We start from the raw sequence: 26,903 nt of genomic DNA, 5'->3' as shown, positions 1-26,903 counted from the left end.
CCCTTCTGATAACATGTCCAAAGTATATGAGATGAAGTCTTGCCATCCTTGCTTCCAAGGAATACTCTGGCTGTACTTTTTCCAAGACAGATTAATTTGTTCTTCTGGAAGTCCATGGTATATTCGGTATTTTTCACCAGCACCATAATTCGAAGGCATCAATTCTTCTTCAGTTGTCCTTATTCATTGTCCAGCTTTCACATGCACATGAGGCAACTGAAAATACATGGCTTGGGTCAGGCACACCTTAATTCTCAAAGTGACGTCTTTGGATTTTAATACTTTAAAGAGGTCTTTTGCAGCAGATTTGCCCAGTGCAATACATCGTTTGATTTCTTGACTGTTGCGTCAAGAAACAATTTGATTGTGGATCCAAGTAAAATGAAATCCTTGACAACTTCAATCTTTTCTCCATTTAGCATGATATTGTTTATTGGTCCAGTTGTGAGGATTTTTGTTTTCTCTATGAGATACATGCTATTACTATACCCACTTCAGCTCAGAGAGATTATATCATTTGCTCAAGTTAACACCATGTGTAGTAGAACAAAATTCTATTCCAGTTCTGTCTGGCTCCTAGCGCTTACCTAAGCCAAATTATAGCAGAATAATAAACACAATGAAAATTTGGTAGGCAAAAACTCAGTAGGTTGTTTATCATGATTTTTAAATCCTAGGTGCAGAAGTGTGCTAGGAATAAACCTCAAAGTTTGCTCAGGAAAAGTATCACCAAAAATGAGAAAATCATAGCATAAACCATAGGCTCATGAAACGATGAACTACAACCATCTTAACTCCTATATAAAGGCCAGACCCACTTCAGCCTTCCAAGAACAATTATATCATATTTGAACGTTGACTCTATCTGGTCCAGGATGACAACATTCAATGTCTCCGGACTCATTTGCTATTAGATCTGGCCCTGTCAGCTTTTAAATTCCATCCTTAGAATGAGGCCTTGAATCCTTTTTAAAACATTAGTCAATAATAAATTCACATAAATTTAATAAAATGCATTATAAGTGAGTAGTCATCATGGGGTGAAACAGCTGGCAGTAGTTATGTGTGCTGTGTGGAAATTGGGTGTTAACCACATAGCAGTAGATTTCATAAATTCCAGGATCAGGCATGTTTCTAGCGGTGGTACACTCTGCTATCATGAGAAGATGCAGGATTAGATAATCAACAACAAGGAAGTGAGCCAAGTTACCACCCAGAAATTATTTACCAGAGCAGCTGCAGCCCAGAAATGCTAGCAAGCCAATGTCGCTAGGAGTGGGCCATATCAGCTGTGGACCATTTGCAGCATTTTCTCTCTTTTTTTTTTTGCTCCAGAACCAGGAGCTATATGTACTGCAATGGCTTTTCCTTTGTTTGCTTTATATATTCAAAATTACCTTACCAAAAAACTGAACCTACAATTAATGTTTGCTACTAAGAGGGGGCAGTGGTACATAATCATGCACGTCTAATCAGGGTAGTAGGTGGCAACCCCAGGTGTGTCAGAGTAGAACTATGCAAGGTGTTCAATGGCTGATTTTTTGGAAGTAGATCGTCAGGTCTTTCTTCTAAAGCACCTCTGGGTGGGCTCACACTTCCATCCGTTCAGTTAGCAGCCAAGTGTGTTAACTGTTTGTACCACCCAGGGACTCCAATCCAGGTATACGCCCCAGTGTGTGTACTAAAGATAAGTCTTTTTTTTTTTTTTTAATTATTTGCAGAGAATGAAGCTTAAGGATAGTTTAATTTAAGCATTCAATAAAAAGGTTGCCAGTCTTACAGAACTAATTTCATGTACAATTTAGCACTATTTTCTTAATCTATGGAAACCCTGGTGGCGTAGTGGTTAAGTGCTACGGCTGCTAACCAAGAGGTTGGCAGTTTGAATCCATCAGGCACTACTTTGAAACTCTATGGGGCAGTTCTACTCTGTCCTATTGGGTTGCTATGAGTTGAAATCGACTCGATGGCAGTGGGTTTTGGGTTTTTGGTTAATTAATCTATAACCCAAAGCCATTGCTGTCGAGTCAAATTCCAGCTCATAGAGATCCTATAGGATACAGTAGAGCTGCCCCGTAGGGTTTCCAAGGCTGTAAATCTTCACGGAAGCACCTGGTGGGTTCGAACCACTGACTTTTCGGTTAGCAGCTGAGCGCTTAACCACTGCACCAACAGGGCTCCTTTATTAATCTATAGCTAGTACAGTTCTTCAATTTATTTCTATATTCTCTGGACAGCTTAAAAGAGAAAAAACAAATTACCTCTTTTCACTTACCTGCTTTGAAGTTGATATTCCTAGGTTTTACATAATTCCCTAGCTCTTACAACCTCTCCTACAATAAAAATCATTGTAGCTTCCTTTACAGTTAAGGATTATATCTGCTATTTTAGTCTCTCCCTCAATCAACTGCCTAAAGGAGGGCTCCTCTCTTGCAAAGAGAAAGATAGTACTCTCTCCCCAGTTCTCTTCTCCTAAAGTTTCCCATATTTCCCTTCCCTGAAGTCACTGTGGTGACAACGTTTGATTTTTCATTCTTGAGTACAAATACTGCAACAAAAATTGACAGTGGCAAAATATGTAAAACAATGAAATAATTACTATTCACAATAAACTTGCGTTACATATGTACCATAAATATTTGTTTTTGTTTTTTTAAAGAATCATATATACAGCACCCAGATTATTGCAGATTCTAATTCAGTTGGCGTGTGATTTAATGTTTTTACTATATTTAAAGAAGTGTCCTTTCAACACTAAAGAAAAATCAAGTATGTTAACGGAACAGGCTCCAAATTCTCATCTGAACCACCTGACTTACCATATGATGCTGTGCACGTTACCCTAAATGTCTCCTCATCAATATGGCTGCTAAGAAGCTTCCTAACCTCGTGAGGTCATGACGTGGATAACACGGGTGAACGTTAGAAACATGCCCGGGCACATATGAAAGTGAGATTTTAAAGAGCCGGACTTCTTCCTCATTTTTAAACATAATAATGACTAGCATGACTAATAGTAACATAACTGCCACCCTCCTCATGGATGTATGATGCTATTGAGTTTACAAAGTGCTTTGATATTAAGTCTTCTTACTAAATCTTCATGACTGTTATTTATTCAGATTCTCAACAAATAACTTCCAGTGCCTCCAGTGCTGTGCACCATTCTTAAAGCCAGGTCTACAGAAGTTGAACAGGCTCAGGGAGGTTCAGTAACTTGCAAACACCCTGCTTTCTATTCCTCCTCACTACATAGGGTGATAGGCTACTTTCAGCTAGAATGTTAATGATTAATAACGGCTTTATGTTTTCTACTTCCCAAATAATAAGAGCATTTTAACTTAAACCTTTACAAAAACGAGTGGCTGTCGAGTTGATTCTGACTCATGGAGACTTCATGTGCATCAGAGTAGAACTGTGCCTTGTAGGGTTTTCAATGGATGATATCTCAGAAGTACATCACCAGGCCTTTCTTCCAAGGTGCCTCTGGGTGAACTCGAACCTCCAACTTTTCAGTTAGCACCCAAATGTGTTTACCCTTTGCACCACCCAGGGATTCCTAAGCCTTTAATGCTTCCCAAACAATCATAGCCAACTGGGATGAGTAATGTAACAGATTGAATTAAAATTTGGTGAAAAAGGAGAGGATGCACAGTAGTTTGAGATGCATCAAGTCATGTGAGGACAGCTACTGCCTGACTACTCTGCTCGCACAACTGATTCTAGGTAGAGACAGCATCATATCTATTTCCTATGTAGGATAAGTGACCAATAGTGGAGTCCAACAAAAGGTTGTCACTTCTGCATGTGACAATGTGCTGTGACTCCCCCCTCCCCCAGACCCTGCTCCCCAATATCATTAATTACACTTCTCTAGAGAGCCTGATGCCCTTTCACACCCTGCTCAAATGTTCACTGAAGACTGTTTCCTGAGCCAGCGCAGGCAGACAGTGAGACCAAATAATTCAAGCAGTCATTTGATTCTAGCTAAACAAAATCCTTTCCTTCAAATTATCTAGGAAATAGGCCATTTTTCTTCTGTTTTGTTTTGGATACAGTTAAGGGCAAAATATTCATCTCTCTGCTAAGTGAACAAATTTATTCACCGTTCCTAACCTGAGGCAAAACTGTCACTCATGCTACCCCTCACTCCATCTCTGAGTTACCAACCCTCACCTGGCAGAATCCTCCTAAACTCCTGGCAGCTCCAATGAGGCCCACTCATTGTATAGCCACACAGACAATGAAAAATGAATCTGGACCAATTTCAGGATAATTCAGGTAAAACATGGAAATTCAGGCAAGACAGGAGATAGGGCAAAATTCCCCCAGATTTAGCTGTCCATATTAACTGAATTTATGAAATAATTCTTTGAATCTCAAAGACACCAACTATTTCTCTAATCTATGATATTATCTAGTGGCCTTTAATGCTTCACAGCCTTCTTTTTGACTGCAGAGGGCACATGTAGAAAATGAAAATCTTTGTATAATTCTCTGGTATAGACTGCTGGGACGTGCTCAGGCGACTTCAGGTCCTGCTTGCTCAGACACTAAGAAGGCTGAGGAAATCAATATTGCGGTAACCAGTTATGATGCTTAATCCTTGTAACCCATGGCTTAATGTCCTCTTACCAAGGCGCTGTCTCATCTCACCCTCTGCTCAGCCAATCCACTGGGTCTTCCTTCCCCACTCAACTCACTGTCAATCAAGACAACCCTTCCTTCCAGGGAAGCCACCATGCCCCTTCCCATCTCACCTCACACCAAGGGCTAGGCCATTCACACCCTTCTCTTCATTCTAAGTGAACTGCTCCTATGACTTAAAATGTCCAAGATTCTGACTTAAAAGCTTATCTTTAAAATCATTCTCAAAAACAAACATGATTTTCACAAGAAACACAAATGTTCTCAGCTCCTGCCCTCTTCTCCTTGGCAATCTCCTCATCCTCTTCCCCAGAGAGCCAGAGCTAGAAGGGACCTTTCTCTGGTGGAATGTTTCTCTGTGTGTGGCCTGGAAACTACCAGCCTTGGGGAGGTGGGGGGGAGGGGGTCTCGTTTAAAAATGCAAATTTCCAAGCTCCTCCCTCCTTTTACTAAATTAGAATCCCTGGGGGTGAGGCATAGAATTGACATTTTAAACCAGCTCCCAAGGTGTTCCATACACTTCCACACCAGAGTTTGAGAGGTTCTGATTTAAATCAGCTCCCTACTTCTACAGAGAAGGAAAGTAGAAAACAGGCACCTGAGAGGTGAAACGGGCTTGGCCAAGGTCAAAAACCAGTTGGCATGGAGTCAGTTCGGACTCATGGCGACCCTATAGGACAGAGAACTGACCCATAGGGCAAGGGCTGCTGTCCAATGTTACAGGGCGTTAAAAGTGACCAGGCCTGGACAGGAACCGTGTCCCTCCCTGATAAGCACAGCAGAGCCAGGAAGAGCCTGAAATAAGGAAGGGTCCGTCAAGCAGCGGTGCCACGAGCGGCTGGCCCCTGCACTCACCCGCTTGTAGACGTCCTCCCGGCTGGCCTCATACTTCTGCTGCATGCGCTCCTCCAGGAAGTAGATGCGCAGCTTGAGGCTGAAGTTCTCCTTCTTCAGGTCATTGAGGTGCTGGGACAGAGTGCGATATCCATTAGACATGGTGGGCAACCCATGGGGAGGAGCATGCCCAGTCGCCCCTCACCCCAGGAACATAGTGCAGCTGCACCGCCTCATGAAGTGAGCCGGCTGGGACGCCGCTGAGGCTGCGGGGACCCGGGGGCTACGGCGACATGGCCCTGGTCGCTGGCTGTCTCTCAGGGACTCTCGGGACTGGGCTCACTTGCTCTGGGTGCTGGAGCACAGCGCACTTTCCTTTTTTACCTCAGGGAGATATTTGCGGAATCCCTGACAGAGGAACATGCTTCGTGAACTCAGACACAAGTGGTGTAACCCGATTCCAAGCCAGGACTCGGCTGTCAACCTCCTGGAGCCTCCCTGGCCCAACTGCGGGCAGTTAACAGCTTCTCAGAAGAGAGAGGGGACTGACCCTTGGAAGCTTCCAGGAAATGGGGAAGGGGAGTAATTCAAGGTGATGGGGGGGGGTGCAAAAGAAGAAAAGGAGGAGTGCATGTGGTAGGTGCTTAAGCTCCTGATGACTATTTGAGACAATAAAGGTCATGAAGAAATAAAGTTGTTATAGAGAACAGCACATATACAAAAAATGACGTCTAAAATGGTGGTTGTATGTTAAATATCCCATTTCTGTCAGGTGCAAATCTCAAAGACTACTAATTAGATGGGTCTCTAATTTTCTTTGATGATCCAAATGCTCTTCTCTAATCAATTCCTTCCCAGTTTTCCTCCCCATGTGTTTCCATCCCGCAGGCAGTTAATTTAGTAGCATTATTACCATGCATCTCCCCCCATACACACCATTGTCAACCCTAAAGAACACATCTTCCAGGTCAGTGGAATCTTTGCAAACTGTGTACTAGTTGTACTAGCTCACAAAGAGGCCTGGTCAAGGACTCCTCCCTCCATAAATGGAATGGGGTAGGAGAGAGAGGGAGTAGTCAGCCAGGAGCCCAGAGATTTCAGCCAGTTACTGGCTCTTAACTCAGGCACCTGCCAAGTGGAGCCAAGCACTCATCACCAGATCCTGCTCATAAAGCAATTTAAGATCCTTGCATGACAGCTGCGACATAAGCAGGAAGTATTATTTATACCACATCACATGGGACATTGAAGGTGACTGGGAGACAACCCCACGGCACAGATAACAAACACAGGCACTTGGTTGCAATAATACTAGGTTGGAAACCATTTAATATTACCGTTCAAGATTAAGAAAATTAAAAAGTTTACACTTCAAGCACTCACTTCTTCCCCAATCTACCTGCTTTTCATTCTTGAAATTCCATCTCAAACCTTCATAATTCCAGTCAACATCTCCTGAGTACCCACCAGGTAGTATGTTAGGCAACAGAGAGATGAAGAAGTCCCAACCCGCAAACAGCTTGGTGGTCATTTAGCTGATCATTACATGTTAAGATACATGTTTTACATTATAGTCCTCCAAACCTGTGTTTTATAAAATCAAACGTTTTACATTTTACGGGGCAACCCAGTACACACACATACACATACAATCACACATAATTGAAATAAAAGTTCTAAAAAGTAATCGTTACCAGCACTATGTGTGAGCCACTGATTTTCTGTGCTCTTTCTCTTTCTGGGAACTATCCACTAAATTGATTGCATGATCTGCTAGTGAGCTTTAGCCTGCAGTTGGAAAAACACTGAATCTATGGGAACCCAGAACGGTGATTAATTCTGACTTGGATAATCAGAAAAATTTTCACTAGGAATTGAACTTGTATTTTGCTTTCAAAGATAGGAAAAGTCTGAGGAATAAAGCAATCTCAAAAAAAACAAAAAAAAAAAACGGTTGCCGTCCTGTCTGTAGAGTTGATTTGGACTCATGGTGATCCCATGTGTTTCAGAGTAGGACCGCACTCCATAGGATTTTCAATGGCTGTGATCTTTTGGAAGCAGGTGGCCAGGCCTTTCTCCCTAGGTGCCTCTGGGTAGAGTCACACCACCAACCTTTTGGTTAGTAGCCAAGTGTTTAACAGTTTGTGCTATCCATAGACTCCAAAGTGACCTCAGGAGGACATGATTAGAATTGAGCATTCTCTCTAATAGATTTGGATTATATGTAAGCAACACATTTCTTACCATAGACAGTTGATAACAAGCCAAAATATCCTCCATTTTTTAAAAATCTATACATTAAAACTGAAATATTTCCATTAAATCTGTGCTCTCAGAATAAATGTCATGTAGGCTTATTTGATTAAATAGAGGCAGTGAGGAAAAGTGAAAAGTCTAAATTAAAACTTTGGAGACTCTTTTCCGATCCCAGTTCTGTTACTAAATAGTTATGTGACGTTGAAGTGTGCATCTCCAGAGCCCTAACTGCCCTCATTTATTAAAGGAAGTGGTTGTGAACTATGATTTTAAGGCTCTTTCCCAAGCTTCTAGAGGGATAACCTAGTTATTATCACCTCCATTTTACACAAGGGAAACCAGGCTGTCAGATTCTAGATTAGTGTTTAACCATGCTTTCACTATCTCCTTGGACTCCTTTATGGTGTAAAATAATTTAATGAAAGTTTTATGGAAAGCGAAAACTGTACACAAATACAGAGTATTCTCATCCAGCATTTATCTTTTATTTTAGTACTTTTATGCCTCTTTTTTCTTATGCCCTGTGACGCCTTGTTCTTCTCCTATCTCTCTGACCCCTTCTCTGTGCTGTTGACAGCTCCTTAGAGTGCTTAAATGATGGTTAGTCTTTCACCTTCTGCTTTTTCTTCACTTTACACTCTTCTATAGAGATTTCATCCACTTTTGTAGCTGTAACTTCTGCCTCCCAGGTATCTCACAAAGCTCCAACTGAATCCTCCCACCAAGAGTTAGCACTACATATTCAACTCTTTGCTACCCAGACCCAGTGCCGTCGAGTCTATTCCGACTCATAGCAACCCTATACAACAGAGTAGAACTATCCCATAGAGTTTCCAAGGAGCGTCTGGCGGATTCGAACTGCTGACCCTTTGGTTAACAGCCATAGCACTTAACCACTACGCCACCAGGGTTTCCAACTGTTTGCTAAATAGTTCAAATTACATGTTCCATTTCCACCACAAACCTTAAAACCCAAAAACGTCTGCAATAGTCTCTATCACGTCTGCCAGAATCCACTCCAGCCATCTGTTCTCCATATTATAGCCAAAGTAATATTTCCAAACTTAAGTCTTATCCTGCCATCTCCCTTAAAGCCTTCCAGAGGCATCTCTTCACTCTTGGAATAAAAGGGGAAATCCCCATCGCATTCCTTCAAGACACTTTGCCTCTTCTTTTAATTCCTACTTCACATCCCACCGAAACAAAGCCTTTTTGCTACCCCAGCCTGGAAAGATTCCTTCCTTTTCTGAACTCCTAAGTCAAATATTAGGAGTCTCTGGGTGGCACAAATAGTTGAATACTCAACTGCTAACCAAAAGGAAGGAGGTTCCATCCCACCCAGAGGTGCCTTGAAAGAAAGGCCTAGTGATCTGCTTCCAAAGGGTCATACCATTAAAAACCCTATGGAGCAGTTCTACTCTGTGTGCATGGGGTCACCATGAGTCAAAATCGACTTGATAGCAACTGGTTTGGGCTTGGGTTTGTTTAAGACAAATATCAACATTTGGTAAGTGTTCATATGCTGCCTCAAGATACTGCTTTTATTGTTATCTTGAATGCTTATTCACACCCTTTACAATTATTTAACTTCTCATGTGTCTATGTCCCTCTGACTGGTCAGTAAGCTGCCCAAGACAAGGATCGATGACATACGCCTCTATTTACTCCTATAGCTCCCACAACAACCTCTTCAAGAACAGTCATCCTGCTAGGATGTTTATTGTAGAGAATTGATGTCTTGTTCACTAAAATGTCTAAGTTTATATCCCCACCCTGACATCTCCCCTGACCTCCGAATTTATATCTGACTTCCTAATAAAATTCTCACTTGGGTATCTAACGTAGGCATCTCATACTTGTGACATCTAACACTGAGCTCCTGATCCTTCCCTGCAAACATGCTCCTTGCTCATTGGACCCCGGTTCAATTTGTAGCAACTTGTTTGCAGTTGTTTGGCCCCCAAGTTTTTGAGTCATCTTTAACTCCTCTCTAACATACATCATCTAATCTGCCTTCAAATTTTACTCTTTAGTAGAGAACCATCTACCACCGCCACTGCTGATACCACTACCACTTTGGTCCAGGATACTATCATCTCTCCCCTAAGTTATTTGAATAGCCCCCTAAACTGGTCTCCCTGATCCCTTGCTCCCCTATAGTCTATTTGTAGCACAACAGCCTCAGTGATCTTTTTAAAATATAAATTAGTTTGCTCCTCAGCTGAAAACCCCCACTGGCTTCCCAGCTAACTTAGAATAAAAGGCATAGTTCTTTCATTAGTCCATAAGGCCCAAGGCCCAGCATGATCTGGGGCCTCTCTGCTCCTGCCCCCCATTATCTCTGTTTCCTTTTCCTTGCTTCCTTGCCCCTGTGCACTCGGCTCCAGTCATACAGTTCCTCCATGCTGTGCTTTTTTCTCAAAAACACCAAACACCTTCCTCACGGGCTTTGAATTTATTGTTTCTTCTGTCTGGTATGCTGTTTTTCTAGAAGTCTGCATGATTCTCTTCCTTGTATTCTTGTCTTTGCTGAAATATCACCTCCTCAATGAGGTGGTCAACCTATTTAAAACTGCAGCCCATCCAGTGCCTCACCCCAGCACTCCTACCCCCTTCATTGTTTTTGTTTTTTTCCATAGCACCATCAGCTTCTAAAATATCATGTTTATTTATTTATTTATTTATTTTTCTTTCTCTCCCCATTAGCATATAAACTCCTGAGAACGCCCAGATTGTTACCTGCTTTATTCACTGCTGTACCAAAGTACCCGGTGCGTAGTAGGTGCTCAATAAGTATTTGTCAGATTAGAAAATGGATACTTTAACCTTCTGACTTTGACCTCACAGGATCTGATTCTAATAAACTTCAATCCGTATAAGATTCTGGAAATTGTTCAGGATGAAAACATATCTAAAGGTATGCCTCCTTATAAAGATGTTATTTTATAAGTAAAATAAATTATTCTAACAGGTTAATTTTAACACACAATGCAGAATCTAGACTTTGTATAAGAGTTCTGAACAATGAATGGGGAATAATATATGACAAATTATAATCCAAGGATAATATGAACTGTACAGAAGTGAGAATTATAGAAATTAGGACACAGAGGTTCTCAGGGAAGTTTCCACAGAGAATTGAGACTTGACTCACCTTAAAGGATGAATCAGGTTTGGATAGGCTGGGAAGACAAGGCAATCTAGGCCAGTGGAACATAAGCAAAGATACAGAGGGCCAACTGGATTGAAACAAAGGGAACATGCTGTCCTGCAATGGGAGAGCAGGGGGAATGAGAAGTAAGGACCCATATTACGGACATCTAGAAGGTTGGGATGAGGAGTCTGAATATGGTCCTCTGGGCAGACACTGTGGAGCCCTGGTGGCACAGTGGTTAAGAGCTTGGCTGCTAACCAAAATGTCGGCAGTTTAAATCTATCAGCCACTCCTTGGAAACCCTGTGGGACAGTTCTACTCTGTTCTGTAGGCTCACAAGGACGCAGAATCTACTCAATGGCAACAGGTTTGGTTTGGTTTTGGGCAGATACTAGACAGTTGGACAAAGGGTGAGGAGAAAGGCAGTGGGGGAAGGAGAAGGGCCAAGCACTGCTTACCAGGAATGTTTTGTTTGTATGTTTATGGCCTACATTTTGTTTGTTTGTTTGTTTTATTGATTGATTGATTGTAGCCTTAAGAAACAAAAACACATATTTGGGCCCCACACTACGTACATACATATCCGTTGCCTATCAAGTTGATTGCCACTCATAGCAACCCTATAGGACAGAGCAGAAGTGCCCCATTGGGTTTCCCAAGGCTGTAATCGTTATGGAAGCAGACTGCCACATCTTTCTCAGTGTTTAACCACTGTGCCACCAGGGCTCCTGGCCCCACATTAAACCTACTAAATCAGAGTTTCTTGGGGGAGGTGGGTCCTAGACCTGTACATTGTGATAAGCTCCGCTATGCTTAGAAAATAAAGAACCACTGCAGATTCTTGAGCAAGGCAACAGTACTTCTATCCTTGCTCTTCCTTTTTCCCGTCGTACATCTCCAATCTGTACTCTTTTATCAAAATTTTTTTTTCCAAACATTAATGACTCTCCCCTGCTCTTTCCTTAATTTCTTCTTCCCAATCCTTTCATAAGGTATTAGTCCAGACTGGAAATAATACCTTAATAAGTACTCAATCATTGCCAACAATAGAAGGAGGATTACAAGCCAGCTGTTGCATATCATGCCCATTAACATAACCAACTGCCAAGTTAGCCTTAAAAAAAAAAACTTCACATTAGCTGAATCATATTCAGACCCCCCACATAGCTCTTATAATGGAAATGCTTGGAAACATATTTATCTTTTACCAATCCAACTCCTAAAAATAAATTAAAAATTATTAATCATCTTAATGGAGACAGTCTCTTCAAACACAACACTTTAGCAACTTAAGTGCTACTAATTTGATATCTGTGATAATCCATATCTTTGCATTTCTTGAAAATAAAAATATTTTAATAAATTAATATTGTAAACAAAGGAACAATTTGATATCTGTGATAATCCGTATCTTTTACATTTCTTGCAAATAAAAATATCTTAATAAATTAATATTGTAAACAAAGAACAGGAGAAAAGTTTTTTAATCACCCCTTATCACTTTACTATTCATTTACAAATAGGTAACAAATATTATCACTATTATGCATATTAATATAGGAGATACATTAAGCATCTTTATCAAGCATAGCATTGTGGAAGGAGCAATGGCTTTTGAACCAAGGAGACCTAAGTTCAAATCCCAGCTCTGCTAATTTCTAATTGTGTAACTTGGGGGAAATTACTTAACAGTAAATAACTGTAGGAAAGAAGTTAAGAGACTGGGATCCAGATAGAGTACTAAAAGGTTGCAACTGTATGTGTAATGCTACCTTTTTTAAAAATCTGAGTCAATTAGTGAAAAGATATTTGTTAAAATTTAGATATCAAACACATGAAAAAGTGTTTTATTATTGTTTGTGAAATAGTTTATGACCTTTTAAAAAACTGTTTTAAAAGGAGTGACACCAATACCACAGTGTAAGAATTACAGGGAGGCAGATATCAATTGGGTAAAGGATAAATTCTCTAGTGGAGGAGGATATAATGAACTTATTCCCACACTCCCTCCATATATCCATATATCAAATACTTACTCAGCACTTTTCTTATACCTGGTGCCATTGAGTCGATTCTGACTCATAGTGACCCTATAGGACAGAGTAGAACTGCCCCCATAGAGTTTCCAAGGAGCACCTGGTAGATTTGAACTGCCAACCTTTTGGTTAGCAGCCACAGCACTTAACTACTAAGCCACCAGTTTCCTTTACCTTACCTTAAAAGAGATAGTAAATTTCCTGTCACAAAAGGGGCTAACTGAAGCTAAAGAACCATTTGTCAGAAATGTTAAAAGTCTTCAAACATCAGCTAGGAGTTAGCTCTAGAGGACTTTTAAGATCCATGGCCACCTTGGGATTCTATGTTTGAAGCATATTTTCTCATAGAAACAATACTACCGAAGACAATCATCAAGAGAGAGCTAGTGCTTTTTGAAGAATCTCGGAACGTCCCGTTAGTTCTCTTGCAGTAGAGCCATAAAAGGTGGTGGGAGCCAGTCTACCTGTTCAGGTTCCACCATGTGCAGAAATAGAGGAGGAAGAGATTAATTAATGTAAAGAATACCTTATTTCCAAGATAGAAGCAGTCAACAATGCCTGGGACCTAAGGGGTGACCCTCAATACCCTATTTAACCTATAACTTTGCTAACTGTCATATTTCAAAACAGTCCCATGGTAAGGCACACAAATGATTGAGTAGTATTTCCTGCTCTTTAGCATCCAGTGGAATCCAGTCCAGGAATCTAACTTGTTTTGGATTGACAGGAAGAGATGGAGCAGGAAGAAGGGGAGGGTGGTTTGTTTTACATGTAAATATTTTATTTATAATACATCTGTGATCACCATGAGTCAAAACTAACTTGATGGCAGTGGGTTTGGTTTTTTTGGTTTATGGATGTCTAGGAGCTCTTATGCTGTTTGATAAAAATGTGAATTACACAAATATAAAAGTTTAATTCTTGGCTGTTTTGAAAGACTTGGACTTGTATTACAGAAGTGATACAACATAATTATACAATCACAAAACACAATAATCACTTGCCCATCACCTGCATAGGGTCTGACTATTTACAAAGGACTTCCGTGTATATTATTTCATTTCATCTTCACATGACACTCCTATGAAGTAAGCAGGTTAGATATTACTATCCCAATTTTACTGCCTAGGAAAATGAGACATTAAGAAGTTAGTTGACTTGCTCATCTAGAAAATGGAAAAGCACAGGCTACAACTTTCAACAGTCTGACTCCATATGACATACTTATTAGGGCCTTAGCCATGACACTATACTACCCCTGTGAACCTGGGATTCACTGGGGTCTGATAAGGCATCTTCCCTTTCTACCTCAGGTCCCCTACATCTTCTCAAAAAGGATCCTTCACTGTAAATAAACTTCCTTGTGATCCTGGAAAATTTGACCACTTGAACCTATCTAAAACATAATTTTCTCCATTTTCAAGATGAAGAAACCAAAGCTGGTCCTCAAAAAGTTAAACACAGAATTACCATAAATCAAAAACACCAAACCCATAGCTGGCAAGTTCATTCATAGCAACCCACAGTGACCCTATAGAGTTGAGCTGCCCCATAGGATTTCCAAGGAGCGACTGGTGGATCTAAACTGCCAGCCTTTTGGCTAGAAGCAGAATGCTTAACCACTGGTGCTACCAGGGTTGCAGAACTACCATATGACCTAGCAATTCCACTCCTAGATATATGCCCAAGAGAATTTAAAACATATATCCACAGAAAATCTTATACACAAATGCTCATACAGATATTAGTTATAATAGCTAAAAAAGTAAAAACAATCAAAATGTCCATCAAATGATGAATAGATAAATGAAATATGGTATAACCATAAATTGGAATATTATTCAGCCTTAAAAAGAAATGAAGTACTGATACATGCTAAAACATGGATGAACCTTGAAAACATACTAAGTGAAAGAAGCCAGTCACAATAGGCCATATATCATATGATTCCATTTATATGAAATGTCCAGAATAGGCAAATCCATAGAGACAGAAAGTAGCTTACAGGTTGCCAGGGACTGGGTGGAGGGAAGGGGTGGGAGGGACTGATAATGAGTATGGGTTTCTTTTTAGGGTGATGAAAATATTTAGGAATTAGTGGTGATGGTTGCACAACTTTGTGAATATACCAAAACCATAGAATTGCATACTTTGAAAGGGTGAATTTTATGGTACGTGAATTATATATTGATAAAGTTGTTACTAAAAAAAGAAAGAGACGGAAAGAGGGAGGGAGGAAGAGAAAGAAAGGAGGAAAAGGAAGGAAGAAAGAAAAAGAAACCAAAGCTGAGAAAAGTAACTTGCCCAATCCTTTGCCTCTTGCAAAGGATTTTTTTTTTTTTAATGATAAAGATTCAGTTAAAGTTCAATTCAATTCAGTTAAAGGTAAACGTTTTAAAGCGGATTATTTCTAAATGTTCTAAATATTAACCCTACCTAGATAGTGGGGCCATAAGAGAAGTACCCTCTAAGTGACCCTCAATATTGAACACTCTTGAATTACTATGTTTTATCAAAAGGTAAAGTTCTGTTACAATCATCAGATAAAACAAAGAAAACATATGATCCAGCCTATTATTTTGACAAAGGAAAAACATATTCATTAGGTTTTCCTGAAGAATACACATAACTTTTGCAGAGCACAGTCTAATAAAAACAAAAATCAAAGTCAATGAACTTGGTCTTCCGCTTATCAACCCTTTCACTTCAAAATAAGATTTCGGCCCTGTGTTCCAGAAACCAACTACCAATGCCTGTCTCAGAAAGCAGACTATGAATTCTACAAAGACCTGGCTTTTTTCTTTGGTATTTTGGGACACACAGTAAATAAATACCTCTTCTGAAACTCTGTTTCTGAAATTTCAACATAATTCCTGAAGTTCCAGAGCCTTTTAAATGCTAAAAAGTTAATGATATCATTTCATTTGAAAACTCAGAAGCATTCAGATACCCATCCTCCTCACGGCCTTTTCTTGAAATAACTGACCTGGAGACAAGAGAGCCAACAACAGAGCTCTTACATCAGGCCGATGGCACTGGGTTTTTTGGTATTGTGGCCAGCAGTTTCATCATAGGCATAAAAAACAGGGGTTCAGATGATGTCCCCGCTGCCTTTCCCCACCACAGATACACACCCACACCACCCCCAATTCTGGAATAACAAGGAGTTGTCATCACACTAGAGCACTACAAACTATGCAAAACAAATAACAGCTTCCCTGGCGGCCAAAAATAGATGGCACAGCCAGAAGTAGTGCTGTCAGAGACAGTTGGAAGAGCTGCATGGAGAAATGACAGCTGACTGCAGTGATGCTGGGAGCTCCCATGGACTTCTAGGCTCCAAAATAGATCCTTCATCAGCTTGGCTAGACCAAACAGCAGCAAAACTTGGTGCTGTTTGTTCACAACTGGCCCATCCCAGGAAGACTATTTCCTGAGTTTCTAGCATTCGAGGGGAAATGCCAATTTATGGCTTTATCCATTCCTCTTGTTGTTGTTGTTGTTAGGTGCTGTCGAATTGGTTCTGACACATAGCGACCCTATGCACAACAGAACGAAACACTGCCTGGTCCTGCGCCATCCTTACAATCGTTGTTATGCTTGAGCTCATTGTTGCAGCCACTGTGTCAATCCACCTCGTTGAGGGTCTTCTTCTTTTCCGCTGACCCTGTACTCTGCCAAGCATGATGTCCTTCTCCAGGGACTGATCCCTCATGACAACATGTCCAAAGTATGTAAGATGCAGTCTCACCATCCTTGCCTCTAAGGAGCATTCTGGCCATACTTCTTCCAGGACAGGTTTGTTTGTTGTTTTGGCAGTCCATGGTATATTCAATATTCTTCGCCAACACCACAATTCAAAGGCGTCAACTCTTCTTCAGTCTTCTTTATTCATTGTTCAGCTTTCACATGCATATGATGTGATTGAAAATACCATGGCTTGGGTCAGGCGCACCTTAGTCTTCAGGGTGACATCTTTGCTCTTAACACTTTGAAGAGGTCCTTTGCAGCAGATTTACCCAATGCAATGCGTCTTTTGATTTCTTGACTGCTGCTTCCATGGCTGTTGATTGTGGATCCAAGTAAAATGAAATCCTTGACAACTTCAATCTTTTCTCTGTTTATCATGATGTTGCTTGTTGGTCCAGTTGTGAGGATTTTTGTTTTCTTTATGTTGAGGTGTAATCCATACTGAAGGCTGTGGTCTTTGATCTTCATTAGTAAGTGCTTCAAGTCCTCTTCACTTTAGCAAGCAAGGTTGTGTCATCTGCATAGTGCAGGTTGTTAATGAGTCTTCCTCCAATCCTGATGCCCCATTCTTCTTCATATAGTCAAGCTTCTCGGGTCATTTGTTCAGCATACAGATTAAATAGGTATGGTGAAAGAATACAACCCTGACGCACACTTTTCCTGACTTTAAACCAATCACTATCCCCTTGTTCTGTCTGAATAACTGCCTCTTGATCTATGTAAAGGTTCCTCATCAGCACAATTAAGTGTTCTGGAATTCCCATTCTTTGCAGTGTTATCCATAGTTTGTTATGATCCACACAGTCAAATGCCTTTGCATAGTCAATAAAACACAGGTAAACATCCTTCTGGTATTCTCTGCTTTCAGCCAGGATCCGTCTGACATCAGCAATGATATCCGTGGTTCCATGTCCTCTTCTGAAACTGGCCTGAATTTCTGGCAGTTCCCTGTTGATATACTGCTGCAGCCATTTTTGAATGATCTTCAGCAAAATTTTGCTTGCGTGTGATATTAATGATACTGTTCTATAATTTCCACATTTGGTTGGATCATCTTTCTTGGGAATGGGCATAAATATGGATCTCTTCCAGTCAGTTGGCCAGGAAGCTGTCTTCCATATTTCTTGGCATAGACAAGTGAGCACCCCCTGCACTGCATCTGTTTGTTGAAACATCTCAATTGATATTCCATCAATTCCTGGAGGCTTGTTTTTGGCCAATGTCTTCAGAGCAGCTTGGACTTCTTCCTTCAGTACCATCAGTTCCTGATCATATGCTACCTCTTGAAGTGGTTGAACATTGCCTAATTCTTTTTGGTATAATGACTCTGTGTATTCTTTCTATCTTCTTTTGATGCTTCCTGCATCATTTAATATTTTACCCATGGAATCATTCACTATTGCAACTCGAGGCTTGAATTTTTTCTTCAGTTCTTTCAGCTTGAGAAACGCTGAGCGTGTTCTTCCCTTTTGGTTTTCCATCTCCAACTCTTTCCACATGTCATTATAATACTTGACTTTGTCTTCTCGAGAGGCCCTTTGAAATCTTCTGTTCAGTTCTTTTACTTCATGAATTCTTCCTTTTGCTTTTTTTTTTTTGCTCGACACTCAAGAGCAAGTTTCAGAGTCTCCTCTGACATCCACCTTGGTCTTTTCTTTCTTTCCTGTCTTTTCAGTGACCTCTTGCTTTCTTCATGGATGATGTCCTTCATGTCATGCCACAACTCGTCTGGTCTTCGGTCACTAGTGTTCAATGCATCAAATCTATTCTTGAGATGGTCTCTAAATTCAGGTGGAATATACTCAAGGTCATATTTTGGCTCTTGTAGACTTGCTCTGATTTTCTTCAGTTTCAGCTTGAACTTGCATATGAGCAATTGATGGTCCGCTCCACAGTCAGCCCCTAGCCTTGTTCTGACTGATGATATTGAGCTTTTCCATCGTCTATTTCCACAGATGTAGTCAATTTGATTTCTGTGTGTTCCATCTGGTGAGGTCCATGTGTATAGTCGCCGTTTATGTTGGTGAAAGAAGGTATTTGCAATGAAGAAGTCATTGGTCTTGCAAAATTCTATCATTCGATCTCCAGCATTGCTTCTATCACCAAGGCCATATTTTCCAACTACTGGTCCTTCTTCTTTGTTTCCAACTTTCGCATTCCAATCATCAGTAATTATCAATGCATCTTGATTGCATGTTCGATCAATTTCAGGCTGTAGCAGCTGATAAAAATTTTCCATTTCTTCATCTTTGGCCCTAGTGGTTGGTGGGTAAATTTGAATAATAGTCGTATTAACTGGTCTTCCTTGTAGGCGTATGGATATTATCCTATCACTGACAACGTTGTACTTCAGGATAGATCTTGAAATGCTCTTTTTGACCATGAATACACCACCATTCCTCTTCAAGTTGTCATTCCCAGCATAGTAGACTATATGATTGCCTAGTTCAAAATGGCCAATACCAGTCCATTTCAGCTCACTAATAAAAAAAAAGAAAATGCCTAGGATATCGATGTTTATGTGTTCCATTTCATTTCTGACGATTTCCAATTTTCCTAGATTCATACTTCATACATTCCAGGTTCCGATTATTAATGGATGTTTGCAGCTGTTTCTCCTCATTTTGAGTCATGCCACATCAGCAAATGAAGGTCCCGAAAGCTTTACTCCATCCACATCATTAAGGCTGACTCTACTTTGAGGAGGCAGCTCTTCCCCAGTCATCTTTTGAGTGCCTTCCAACCTGGGGGCTCATCTTCCAGCACTATATCAGACAATGTTCTGCTGTTATTCGTAAGGTTTTCACTGGCTAATGCTTTTCAGAAGTAGATTGCCAGGTCCTTCTTGCTAGTCTGTCTTAGTCTGGAAGCTCAGCTGAAACCTGTCCTCCATGGGTGACCCTGCTGGTATCTGAATACCAGTGGCATAGGTTCCAGCATCACAGGAACACACAAGCCCCCACAGTATGACAAACTGACAGACACATGGGGGATCCATTCCTCTAGGTTTTCAATAATCCTTTTACCATTCTTCTCTAGGAAAGAAAGGCAATTTCAAAGGCATGATCAAGGCCTGCTCAAGGCATTTTAGCTAGGAATTCACAAAGATAGCATGAATAACACTGCAACAATAATGCTTTGGACAGGGGTGGACAGGGAGAAAAAGAACAGCCAACCAGAATTCCATTTGACACTCTAGTGCTGCAGCCATGACAAAGAGCCTCCTAGACCTGAATCCACTAGGCTCTCTGCTGCCTCCAGGGCTTTTCACGTGTAGCAGTGTTGTCCTGAAATGTCATTCCTCCTTACCCCCCAGCAGCTCTTACTTAACTAACTCCAACTCATCCTTAAGAACTTGATTTAGAGATTACCTACTACAGGAAGCCTATCTTTCCCTAAAGTCTGGGTAAGGGCCCCTCCTGTGTCTCCCACTGCACTGTGTGCCTACTCCTGTTGTGCTCCTTATCACAACACATACATTGAGATTATCTGTTTGACTGTCTCCCCAACTAGATTTAGAATTCCTTAAGAGCTGAAGGAATCTCCATTTTTTTTTTTCCTTTCAAAAATGAAAATCACTTTACCTGTTTTTGGTTCATTGATGCTGTTGTTTTAATGATTATAAAAGTATTATATGTGATCTTGGAAACCCTGGTGGTGTGGTGGTTAAGAGTTATGATTGCTAACCAAAAGGTTGGGAGTTCGAATTCACCACGTGTTCCTTGGAAACCACACAAGGCAGTTCTACTCTGTCCTATAGGGTTGCTTTGAGTCGGAATTGCTTGATGGCAATGGGTATATGTGATCTTACTGATGAAGATAAAAGACCACAGCCTGCAGTATTTTTTTTTTTTTTTTTGCAGTATAGATTATACCTCAATGTAAGAAAACAAAAATCTTCACAACCGGACCAATAAGCAACATCATGCTAAATGGAGAAAAGATTGAAGCTGTCAAGGATTTTATTTTACATGGATCTACAATCAACAAGGTACATGGAAGCAGTAGCCAAGAAATCAAATGACACATTGCATTGGGCAAATCTGCTGCAAAAGATCTCTTTAAAGAGTTAAAAAGCAAAGACTTCACTTTAGGGACTAAGGTGCACCTGACCCAAGCAAGCGAGGGTGTTTTCAATCCCCTCATATGCATGTGAAAGCTGGACAATGAATAAGGAAGACTGAAGAAGAATCCATGCATTTGAGTTATGGTGTCGGTGAAGAATATTGAATATACCATGGACTGCCAGAAGAACAAACAAATCTGTCTTGGAAGAAGCACAGCCAGAATGCTCATTAGAAGCAAAGATGGCAAGACTATGTTTCATATACTTTGGACGTGTTATCAGGAAGGACCAGTCCCTGGAAAAGGACATTATGCTTGGTAGAGTAGAGGGTCAGTAAAACAGAGGAAAATTCTCAGTGAGATGAATTGACACAGTGGCTGCAAGATGGGGTCAAGCCTAATGACAATTGTGAGAATGGTGCAGGACGAGGGAGTTCTGTTGCACATACGGTCACTATGAGTCGAAAATGACTCAACAGCACCTAACAACAACAACAATATATGTGCCTGCTCCAGTTGTTCCCTTTCTCAGTGGATGGCATCACTGTTACCCAAGCAAGAAAACTCAGCGTCATCCATTTATCCAAAACACAACAAAGAAGAAGAAAAGAAAAAGCCATTCCTACTATTTGCTAGGAGTCCTTGGGTGGTGCAAACGGTTAAGCACTCAAATACTAAGCAAAAGTTTGGAGATTTGAACCCACCCAGAGGGGCTTCAGAAGACAGGCCTAGTGATCTGCTTCTGAAATGTCTCAGCCTTGAAAATGCTATAGGGTAGTTTTACCCTGCACATATCAGGTTGCCATGAGTTGGAATCAACTTGACAGCAACTAAGAACAACAACAATACTATATGCTATGCATGATGTTAATCACTATATGTAATAGAGAACAAGAAAAATGTGAGCTAATATTTATAACTTTATAAGGACTTCACATATCTAAGATACAAATTAAAAATACAAATACAAAGAAAAAACATTTTGTCCTAATATTTAAGGTTTTATTTATTGCATAATTTAAATTCCATATTCCCCTAATCGGGTAGTGTGCCCTTTGAGAATGGTGGCTTATATACTTCTGTATCCTCTGCAACACTTAGAATCATTCCTTTCATTTGGTAGTTCTTGCGAAAACACAGATGATTTGATGCATGACTTTGGCAGTGTGACTCAGGAATGAAAACATCGCTGAAGGTCTGTGGAATGACTGTGTGGGAGCCCTCTGAAGAGACACATTTTTTAAAAAGGAGAAAAAAATTGTGCTTATGAATGCTGGAAGTTTAAGATCTTCCCTTTGCCATCCAACAACTTTCTGAATGTCTCCAGATGCCAATGAAAACAAGACTAGTATGTTTGGGGCACTGTGGTTTTGGAGGCATAAATGCCAATCTTTTAAAAAACGAAAATGAACTTCATGAGCAGCCTTCATTTACCAAGGCAGTGATTACAGAGAAGCACACAAGAAACACTGAAATTGTTGAACCTAAAGGAGGCAGCAACATGACCCAGGTCCACCTAAACTAGGACAGGAAGCCCAGCCTGTAATAACTCAGCTCTCCATAAGGTAAAAAAGCCTCCAGTTCTAAAGCTTCTTTTATTTTTTAACCCACAGATTTCAAAATTCAAGTGGAAACGTTTGCCAGGATGGGTGGGGACTCAACAGGCTGACTCACTGCAGTTGGATTCATAATGCTAGTGCAAGCTGCCTTCCAACTATAAATGGACAAACATTGCAGCTGGTTTTGCTGGCATTTTGGTGTCAAAGAAGACACTGTTAGAAAAGGTGTAAACAGTACAGGGCAGGGGAGGTCCCTCTTGATATTACAGCCACCCTCCCCCACCCCACTATGGCTTTTCTGTAGCATCTGCCATTTTGATTCTATGTCTAAAGTCAAACTGCACACATTTCACCAGTGCAACCTCATCATTTCTGAATGGTCCTCTCATTTCCCCAAGAACCCTGGAATTTTATCACCCTAGCTAAGCTGGAAAATTGTCTCCCTTTGAACTCACCGTTAAAAATGAATGTACACTTCTTAACTTCCCAGTTTCCCATCTTGCCCAATCAATTAATACACAGACTCCCTCCTTACAACCATTCAACTTACTGAGAATATTGAGTGGAGGCCAGGGGAAATATAAACCCAAAGAATGCCTAATTGTCAATACTTTTCACCAAGTTTAGTTTATGAATATTCACTGAGCACTCACTGTGTACTGGGCATTATACTAGATTCTTCTTGTTTGCCATTGAGTCAATTCTGACTATCCTAGAGATTAAAAAAGGAGCAAGGGGTGTATTCCACCCTGAGAACTTAGAGTCTGAGTGTATATTTTGAGATTGGAGAGTTAGGAAACGAGAAGGGAAGGAGGCAGAGAGGGAGAGAGAGAGGGAGAGAGGAAGGGAGGGAGGAAGGGAGGGAGGGAGGGAGGAAGGAAGGAAAAGGCACCTTAGCTGAAATTTTTAACCAGGTAAAATCAGGAGAGAAAAACCATTCCAGGCAGAAGGAACAGCAGTAGCTAAGACATGGAAATATGAAACATGGAAGTATGAATTGCAAGCAGTTCAGAACTAATGAAGTGGATAGTATGTGATTGAGAATATTGGGAGGTAAAAGATTTACAGTTTACCTAGGGAAGATAGAAGTTTGGTTAGTATTACAATCTGTGCCAATTTAAATAGAAGAACGGTTTTGAGCTAGCACCTTCATTAGCACCAAACTTTAACCAGCTGAGCTCCCCAGCCTGGAAAGCACTCACTATTTTAGGTCAAAAAATGACTGATATTTTCAGGTCCACAATTATGAGACATTGGGCAAGTACAGTTGTTATTCTTTGTGCCTGATTTCCTCATTTGTAAGTTGGGGTGATAATCATGCCTTCTTCATAGGGTCATTGTGAGCATTAAGTGACATAATGTACTTAGAACAGTACGTGACACATAGAAAGCGATCAATAAACTATAAATCAGTTGCCAAGTCGATTCCAACTTATGGTAACCCTCCAGGGTAATCACTGATTACCTAATAGGCAAGGTAAGCATTGTGCTTACTTTACTTACCAGATCGTCTGCAGTGAACAATTTCACACGAGTTTCACCACCACGTCTTTGTAAAATTATTCATTACAGATTAGTAAGTAATAAGTAAACCCAGCTTATCTTGCTGACTGGGTCATCCACCCCTGTAAGGGATTATTAATTTTTTTTCTATTTTTTTATTATTATTATTGTACTTTAGATGAAGGCTTACAAAGCAAATTAGTTTCTCATTAAGTAATTAATACACATACTGTTTTGTGACATTGGTTGCCAACCCCATGACATGTCAACACTCTTCCCTTCTTGACCTTAGGTTCCCCGTTACTAGCTTTCCTGTCCCCTCCTGCCTTCTCATCCTTGTCCCTGAGCTGGTGTGCCCATTTAGTCTTGTTTTGTTTTATGGGCCTGTCTAATCTTTGGCTGAAGGGTGAGCCTCAGGAGTGACTTCATTACTCAGCTAAGAGGGTGTCTGGCATTTCTCCAGTCTCTGTCAAACCAATAAGTCTGGTCTTTTTGTGTGTGTGTGTATGTGAGTTAGAATTTCACTCTACATTTTTCTTCAGCTCTGTCCAGGACCCTCTATTGTGATCCCTGACAAAGCAGTCAGTGGTGGTAGCCAGGCACCATCTAGTTGTGCTGGACTCAGTCTGGTGGAGGCTGTGCTAGTTGTGGTCCATTTGTCCTTTGGACAAATCTTTCCCTGTGTCTTTGGCTTTCATCTTTCTCCCCGGGATTGTAAATTTGAAAAGAGGCTTTGATTCTGTAGGAAGGTACCATGGGGTTTGGAAGAGGGACAGATGCCAGCATACCTAGAAGCAGAAAATTGACAAAGTGAAAGATTACCTTGCCTACTGAATAATCCACCCTGGTGAACTCATGTGTGTCAGAGTAGAACTGTGCTCCATAGGATTTTCAGTGGCTGATTTTTTGGGGAAGTAGATCGTCAGGCCTTTCTTCTGAGGACACAAACTTCCAACTTCCTGGTCAGCAGCCAAGAATGTGTGTACTACCTAGGGACTTTAATAAATGCTAAAACCAGTTGTCATTGAGTCATGGCATTCTGACTCATGGCAACCTCAAGCTACTCACGGCAGCCGCAAGCTAGTATTATTTACTTGTTGCCCTAGTCTCGGTCCAGAGATGCTGGGGGAGGAGGTGGGTCCTGTGATCAGTGAGAAAGTGTATAAGATGGAATTTTTCCTAACACATGACTATGGCCATTTTTAAACATTATTTCTGTAAAAATTATTTCTGACCCACCTTCAAGCGGCCAGCACTTTGAGTAGCTTGTGCAATTTTGGGGATAGAGTCACTCAATTCACTTATATTTGTCAACCATGACCTGAACGTGGGAGACCAAAGCTAACCTATTAATATTTCCAATCATGGTACTCTATGGCCCTGAAAAAGTCAACTTTTATGAGCTCTGGCTTCCTCATTTGAAGAATGGGGACAATAATGCTTCACGGAGGTTTGTAAAGGCAAAATAAGGCAATTTATGAGACGCAATTTAAGAGACCATTGCTCAAATCTATAGATGTGGAAAGAATAGAAATCCATCAGTGAATAATCTGGGGGGAAAAAGCCCCTTTATCACAAAGCTGGCAAGGTTTAAATATGAAAGGCGTATACTAAGTCAAACTTCCCGCACATCATGGGAAACAATACCTACTGGCCTCAACCTGACAAGCATGCCTTGGAGTAACAATTTAATTTGCACCTAGCAGTGTGAAGTTGAACAGAGTCAACTGTGTGGCTATTACCTGACTTTCCTCCCCCCTCATGCTCCATCACTCCCAACCCCACCCATGCTAAGAAAATCTTGCGTCTTCAAAGTTTAGCTGTCTTTGTACCTTCTTCCTGCATCAACATAGTGAAGAAAGATGCTGTCATTCTCATTTGTTAACTGATCAATTATGCTTTGGTTTCATGCATCATAATTGCATTTTCAGTCCAGTATCTCTTACTCTGGAACGAAAGGCTTTCTTCTGTAGAATTTCCTACTTCCGCAAACGTTTTAAAAGCAATCATATTACTGATGAGTCACTTTTTACTCATTAAATACTTATAACATTACTTCTTTTCTTGTTCTAACTGCTCTCCCTTACCTTCCTCGAGTCCAGTCTTTCAGACTCAGTCCATGAACATGCCTCTCTCCCTTTCCCTAAAATTTCCTCTCTGTCTGGACTATCATACTCTCCTTCTCTGTCTGGTAAAATCTAATTCAGCTTTGGAGGCTGTTGTGGATTGAATTGTGTCCCTCCAAAAGATATGTTGACATCCTAACCCCTGCACCGATGAATATGACCTTGTTTGGGGAACTAGGGTTTGCCTTTGCAGATGTTATCAGTATGAAAGTCTGTACTTCCCTCCCAGCAGGCTATAGCTATCTGAGGGCAGATACAGTAATTTATCTAAAGTGATCAATAAGTGTTTGTCACATGAATGGATGGATGAAATAAAGATGTCTTCCTGGCCATGCAGCTCAGGACTGTATCCCTTTGACACTTGTTTGAAGTCCTGGAGGATCCTACCCTTCTCTGGCATGAAATCTTTTCCTTCCTTCTCTCTGTCTGAGTACAACTCTCCATCCTTTATCCAAAGGCTACCAAATGCATATTATAAACTTCACAGAAGATATGATGTGATTTTACTTGGTATGTTACCATTTTTCAGGATGGGGCATTGGAATGTGTCTCTATCCTTCATATTTTTTCTAACCAATGCTTCCTCTAATTTTCAAGATCTCCCATGGAGGCTCTTCATATACTAGAAGTTGTCAATGAAGTTTACAGAATGGATGAATAGACACAAGAACGAACAGACCTGTGAGCACAAAGGCACGGCTCAGTTTACAGGTAATGACTTTCCTGACAAGGAATTGTGTCATATCTTCATTGTTACTTTATTTATTGCTTCATGCTGGGGAGGAATTGAAAATATCTGTTATTGGCCTTTTCTCTGCTTCCGAGTTTGACTTCTGTCATTGGTTCCCAGCACTGAGAGGTAAGGACTGATGAGTGATATCAGACCTAAACTTTAAGAGAAAAGCACTTAGGACTTCACATATGAAACTTAGCTGGCCCCTGCTCACTTCCCACCCCAACCCATTCTCTTCCG

At 40.7% G+C, this 26,903-nt stretch overlaps 1 protein-coding gene across 4 annotated transcripts in view; it reads right to left on the bottom strand.

Moving 5' to 3' along the window:
* The window catches only part of PDE4DIPP2 (myomegalin), a 227,933-nt gene that overhangs the window by 170,278 nt on the left and 30,752 nt on the right, over positions 1–26,903 (bottom strand). For all 4 annotated transcript variants that reach the window (XM_023547515.2, XM_023547516.2, XM_064282358.1 and 1 more), the window contains exon 4: positions 5,503–5,613. In XM_023547515.2, coding sequence (XP_023403283.2) covers positions 5,503–5,613 — 111 coding nt within the window. The remainder of the gene's footprint in view (positions 1–5,502; positions 5,614–26,903) is intronic.

This window comes from Loxodonta africana, chromosome 3 (assembly GCF_030014295.1).
Source record: "Loxodonta africana isolate mLoxAfr1 chromosome 3, mLoxAfr1.hap2, whole genome shotgun sequence".
NCBI classification, from domain to species: domain Eukaryota; kingdom Metazoa; phylum Chordata; class Mammalia; order Proboscidea; family Elephantidae; genus Loxodonta; species Loxodonta africana.
This window is presented reverse-complemented; position numbering and strand designations above follow the sequence as displayed.